Source organism: Tupaia chinensis, unplaced genomic scaffold, assembly GCF_000334495.1.
Source record: "Tupaia chinensis unplaced genomic scaffold, TupChi_1.0 Scaffold000238_1, whole genome shotgun sequence".
Classification (NCBI taxonomy): Eukaryota; Metazoa; Chordata; class Mammalia; order Scandentia; family Tupaiidae; genus Tupaia; species Tupaia belangeri.
Window position 1 is genome coordinate 3,177,057 of NW_006159716.1, and position 6,503 is coordinate 3,183,559.

General features: G+C 52.1%; 1 protein-coding gene across 1 annotated transcript; it reads left to right on the forward strand.

The window, feature by feature from the left end:
- Window positions 1-6: 6 nt before the first annotated feature.
- TREM2 (triggering receptor expressed on myeloid cells 2) lies at window positions 7-4,060 on the forward strand (the record flags this gene model as incomplete). The annotated part of the gene is made up of 4 exons (XM_006148662.2): window positions 7-349; window positions 2,151-2,241; window positions 3,508-3,701; window positions 3,785-4,060. Coding segments are annotated over 4 exons (672 nt in total), but the record flags the coding sequence as incomplete, so codon positions are not given.
- Window positions 4,061-6,503: the final 2,443 nt, after the last annotated feature.

A 6,503-nucleotide genomic window follows, 5' to 3' on the forward strand; every position in this document is an offset into this window, starting at 1 on the left:
GCCGCCCCACCCCCCAACATCACCGTGCTCCGGGGTGTGGCGGGCCAGTCCCTGCGGGTCTCCTGCCCCTACGACTCGGTGAAGCACTGGGGGAGGCGCAAGGTCTGGTGCCGCCAGCTGGGTGAGCAGGACCCTTGTCAGCCAGTGGTCAGCACGCATAGCCTGTGGCTGCTGTCCTTCCTGAAGAGGCGGAATGGGAGCACGGCCATCACGGACGACATCCTGGGTGGCACCCTCACCATCACACTGCGGAATCTTCAGGCTCACGACGCAGGCCTCTACCAGTGCCAGAGCCTTCACGGCATGGAGACCGACACACTCAGGGAGGTCCTGGTAGAGGTCTTGGCTGGTGAGTGGGTGACTGACTGCGTCTCTGGTCTGCCGCTGGTTCAGGCCTCATGTTTTGGGCATCTGTATGCAGGACCATCATCTGGGCTATCAGGACCCTGGTCTCATCCCTCCTGCTCCCCACTTAAGGCCACCAGGGGCAGTTGTGCAGGTTACTTACTGCGCAAGGGACCAAAATCCAGCCTGGACTCCTCTCACTGGACTGGGCTCCTGGCGCATGACCGCATCACCAGCAGGAAGGGTGCATTTCTCTAGATCACACCAAGGCTCCATCTGAGCCAGCTTGTCCCTGCTTCCCAAACGGTTTAGCCCATTTGACATCTTGTTAGTGGACACTATCGGTGGCCCTTAGGCGTAGGAGAAGACTAATTCATTCCCTTGGCAACCAACCAATAGACCTACCAACGTAAATGCGCCACCAGCCCGGTGCAGGAAAACGCCCCTAGAAAGAAACGCTTGCTTGTGCTGGGCTGTGTCCGCACATCTCTGGGCCTCCGGCTTTTCATCTTTAAATGAGGATGATGGTGTTTGTCCTACTGGCACCACAGGCTCCATGAGTGCTTGGGGGTGCAGGAGAAAGCGATACCCTACACCAGGCACCTGCAGCTGAACCGACTTGAGATCCTCAGTCTAGGCTTGAGGAGGAAAGGCCATGCGGCTCCTTCCCACCCTGGGGCTTAACACAGGAAGTATCCCCAGGGAAGCCTTCTGCCCATCTCCCAAACACGACGGCATGCCAAAGAATAAATCTGGGGTTACACGGGACCAGCAGTTAGTGTAATGGCTATGTCGCTGGACTCCCACGTAGTCGACTGCAGTTCACGTTCCGGACCCGGTGGCTTAAAAAACTCATGCCGGGCGCGTGTGCGTGTGTGCCCAAGATCCCGAGAGGAGAATGGAGGAGAAGGGATTGCAGCGTGGCCATCCCCCCTGGGGGGTGATTTCTTGCTTTCTATCTCTCTGTCTCTCTGTCTGGTGAGCACACGCTCCCTATAGCAAAAACCTCTCAAAAAAAAAAAAATCTGGGGTTACAGATCCCTTTCCTTCCTTTCCTCTCCCCTGGCCCCCTTCCTCCCTTCCTTTCTCCCTCCTTCCTTTCCTGCGTTCCCTCCCTTCCTTTCTTCCTCCCTTCTGTTAGACACAGGGTCTCGTTATGCAGCCCAGGCTGGCCTCAAACTTGCCATCTTCCTGCCTCAGCTCCAAGTTATCTGGGACTACAGGCATGTGCTCCAGGCCCAGCTTCAAATTTCTTTTCTGACACTCCCCTTTCCCACCTCCTCTCTCCAGTATGGCCTTTCTTGGGAATGAGAGTAGAGCACAATATTTTCCAAAGCTGGAGAAGCTGGGGAGACCCGAGAGACCCCCAGTCCTGTACACAGACCCCACTTCCAGTCTTTTCTGAGGGAGGGAAGGGACTGAGATGTGCATTTTCAGCTCTTTCAGCATCTAAGGCTCAGTCAACTCCCCAGAGGGTGGCAGGAACACAATAATGTAATAGCAGCCCGTAGCTTGTGTAGACGACCTGGAAATTGGCACAGATTGCCAGTCCCTTCCTATTCTGTTTGCTCTTCACAGTCCCTGTGTGAAGTCAAGGTTATACAGAGGAACTCTGAATCCTCACAACCCTGTTATTCAGGGACTGTTTCTAATTGCCCCACTTTATAGATGAAGAAACTGAGGCTCAAGAGGGTAATGACTTGATCTCCATAGGACCAGAGCTGGGAACCTCACTCACCCGCAGAGGTTCTCCCCATCAGGGCAAAGAGGAGGGGGCTGGAAGCTCATATCTCTGCCTTCCTCAGACCCTCTGGATGACCAGGATGCTGGAGATCTCTGGGGCTCCGAGGAGTCTGAGAGCTTCAAGGATGTTCAAGTGGAGCACAGCATCTCCAGGTACTGAGAAGAATATCTCCTAAGACTCCTGGGTGGAGTTCACCCCACAGAATGCAGCATGAGGTAGAGGACAGGGGTCCTGGACCTGCAAATCCCAAGGCAATTAGAGCCTGAAGGGGTCTGGAGGTGGTCTTATCTAAACACCCCTCCAACTAGCTGTGTATTGGTGGGACTGTATATTGTTGAGATAATGACATCTATAACAGTTTGTGAAGAGTTGCTGTCCTGGGACCAGCAGTTGGCTTAAGGGCTACGTCGATGGACTCTCATGTAGTTGACCGCGGTTTGAGTCCCAGACCCAGTGGTATAAACTCACGCCGGGCATGTGCGCATGCGTGCCCAAGATCCTGAGAGGAGAATGGAGGAGAAGGGATTGCAGCATGGCCATCCTTACCCTGCCTCTCTGGGGGTGATTTTTTGCTTTCTGTCTCTCTCTGTCTTTCTGGCAAGTGCACGTGCCCTATAGCACAAACCTCTAAAAAAAAAAACAAAAACAAAAACAAAAACAAAAAAAAACAACAACAACAACAAAAAAGAGCTGCTGTCCCAAGACTCCTGCCCCTACTCCTGCAGCCCCCAGGGATCCCCACAATCCAGCAACAATGACATTTCAATATTTTCAAAACTGGGCTCCCAGATCCCGGCCCTTTGGTATGATCAGAATCAGTTCTTTGTTTTTTGTAATTTGTCAGAGGACATGTGTGGTTGCCAGAGAGAGACAGCAGGAGAAAAGGAGAAAGAATGAGAGGCCCCTCATGGGAAATGATCATGCCACAATTCCTTTCCCTTCATCTCACCCTCTTTTTGGGATTTTGAACATATATGCGCATGCCACCAGGTCTAGAACTTGAACAGCAGTTGGCCACATAGGCTCCAACTGCCTGACCCACCATGCCACCGGCTGGCCCCAGAATCGGTTGACGGGCCCATGCTTGTGTACTGATGTTTAAATACTTTGACTATAATCAGTGAGGCCACACACACACGCAACCCATAGCAGATCGTCCTGTATGTCAGCGAACTGCTCAGCGAGGGAAGGCGGTGTGCTGAAATGCACTCAGCAGGTTAGGGACAGATCTATGCCTAGAACATGTGTCTCCTGATCACAGGCTCCCAAGTCTGCAGAGCCCCATCCCAGGGATGGTGATGGGTGGGGAGGTACCCTGACCCTAGAAACTCCTGGTTTCTCCCTGCTCCTTCTCAGAGGGCAGATCCTGGTCTACGAGTTACCATAAAGCTCCCGTCCACCCTCCTTGTCTCTCCAAGGAAACTCTCAGAAGGACAGACTCCCTCCCCACCCACTTCAGTCCTTTTCCTCCTGGTCTGCATCTTCCTTGGCAAGCTTCTAGCAGCCAGCACCCTCTGGGCGATGGCCTGGCATGGACAGAAGCAGAGGACACCTCTGGACAGTGGACTGGGCCATGGCCAAGAGCCGGGACACCCGCTCCAGACCCTGACAGGTGAGTTGGGAAAGTCTGGTGAAGTCTGGGGTGAACCAGGCAGGGGTGAGAGGAGGGTCGAGGGGATCAGCATGAGTACTCAGTCTGTTACAGGGCTGAGAGAAGCCTGAGAGAAGGGGACTCCTGATGGGAGGAGATGCCTGGAGGAGGTTCAGCCAGAGGCCACCTGACCTGCACATTTGCCCTTGGCCACCAGATTCCTGGTTCTGCTCCGGCAAGAAGCCACTCTGCCTGCACCCTGCCTCCTGGGCCCCTGGAAGCAGGCATTTGCATGGGGGAAGGTGGGGGTGGGGCACCTGTCAACTTCTAGACACTGGACATAAAATGCTCTCACAAATAAATCCAAGACTCATGTTTAAGTGGATGGTTTGGTGCATTATGGGGGTCTTCTCTTTTACTACCAGACTAGGAGAGTACATCTGGATGAGGAAAAGATAAAAGATCTGGCCCCTCAGGACTCTGGCACTTACACTACCACATTCTTCCATTCTCACAGGCTCCAACCTGGCCAGTCAGTCTTCTCCTTCCTCTCTGCCCTAGATCTAGTCACCAAGTCCCACCTCCTTCTCTGGAATTTCTCTGGCCTCTAGTCTTCTCCCCTCTCCACCGTCTGTGTTACCATCTCCATCAGCTTCTCCTGGATTGTTGCTGGCCACTCTGCCCCAGTGCCTCTTGTGCCTGCCCCCTCCTGAAGGCCCAGCTTCCAGCTGACGTGTCGATTCACCTCCTTAGAGCTTTGCTTTCATCACGCTACTTCTCCAGAGAAATGACCAGGGCATGAGTCATAGAACAGAGCATATCAAACCCAGGAACTCATCGTAGGGGAAGGGCACTGGGAATCAAAGGGGGAAGGGACTTACCGAAGGTGCTGGTGGAGCCTGGAAACCCAAATTTCACTTGCATTTCAGGTGCCTTTCTCTCTAGCTCAGTCCTACTCATTCATTCCGTGAACTTTCTGAGCATCTAGTCTGAGCTGGGTACTGTTCTGGGCCTTGAAGATACAACCGTGAATAGAACAGGCAGAGTTCTGCCCACATGGAGCCATTTTCTCATGGGAGGAGGGAGAGACTGATGATCAGCACAAGTAAATACAACAGCATGGTAGAAGGAAAAAGGTGCTGAACGCGGGAACACGAAGCAGGGGAAGAGCGCAGAGCAATGGGAGATGGTGCAGTTTTAAACAGTGTAGTCGATGGTACCATGTGGGAAGCACTGCTTATCAGACACGAGACTGTGAAGTTCTCTGTTGAGAATGATGAGATGAGGAAATAAGCCATGAGGATATCAGGGGAATCGTCTTTGGGGCAGAACAGCCAGGGTAGCCCATGGAACCTCATCTCTCTCTTCAACCCACACACCACCCTGGCCGGCAGTGAGGGGAAAGCCGGGGTGAACTGCAGGGAAGAGTAAGTGTAAGAAGTCAGCCACATTTTAGGCTCTCTGGACTGGCCCTCAGAGAGGTGGAAGGCATGAGTCCCCTCTGGTCATGGCCACACGAGGCTGCTTTGCTGTCTGCCAGGCTTGGGCACTTGGGGTTTTGTATCTGGGAAGGTGCCCTTGACACAGGCCTCATGTTCAGCCTCATGTGAATTCATCAGTCCCACTCTCAGCCATGCCCCAGTCCTCTCTTGTGTGCCTCCCATTCAGGCTGCCCCACTGGCTCCCACTTGGCAGCCAGTCTGAGCTGTGCTTCTTTGGCCCCCTTGACTCAGACACATTAAACTTTATTGTGTCTGAAGGCAGTTTTTTTCTTTCTCACAGATCCAGGACAAATCAAGGTGCCAAGAGCCCAAACTAAGCCCTATTTGCATCTCAGACACAATGCTGATGAGATGGGCATGGGAGGCTCCCTGGGGTGTGCCTGGCTGTTGAGTATGGTGGATGCCATTAGCCCTTGGCCAGGATCAAGTTTTCCTCCTCTTGGGAGTTTGGCCTTCTCTCTTTCCTGCTCTGCATGCCAGAGACATCCACCTCTGGATTAGAATCACCATTGAGCTACCCTACCTTTAACTCTCCAGAAGGCACACTGGATTGAAGGGGGGTTGAGATCATTTGCTCTCAAATTTCTATGCTGTCTCCTACTAAGACACTGTAAGCAAGTTCTTCAACCTGACAATCTGATCTTCAGAACCTCACCTGAGGTAAAAATAAGTAAATAAATAAACAGAACAAAGCAAAATAATAATGATAATAATAACCTTACCATGCATGGTTTATGTGAGATTAAAATAAATAACATTTGTACGAGTATCTGTCAGGTGTCTGATGAGTAGTAGGTCCTCAAAAGAGACTGGTTTCCTCCCTCTTATGCCCAGCCACATGACACCTCCTTGAGACAAGGATCCTATCTGGTCACCTCTGTTTCAGAACCCAACAGTAACCCAGGATTTTCCCAGCTTTAGTATTGCAAATCTCACATCCCAGGAAACCAATTAGTTTCAGGTAAACAAGTGGGTGGCCACCCTAGTACGCACTTCCAGTAGGCTCAGCGTAACACACTAGCCAGCTTTTCAGGTTCCTACTCCCTGTTTCCTATTCTCAACTCTCTTACTCCCAAACGATGGAAGGAGAGAGAGGGAAAAGGAGGGAGGGGAGAGGAGCAAGCAAGGATGGGTTTTCCAATCTCTTTTCTAGGTCTTACCATCTAGATCAAGATAATGTACCCCTTCTACTCACCTTCATCAGCAGCCCTTGTCTCTCTGACCATTGGTGCTCTTCCCAGTGATTGAGGTCACATGGCTAATTACTCACATGCTATCTGGTTTACCGGAAAACAGTTCCTTGGGGTGATATGAATGAGGA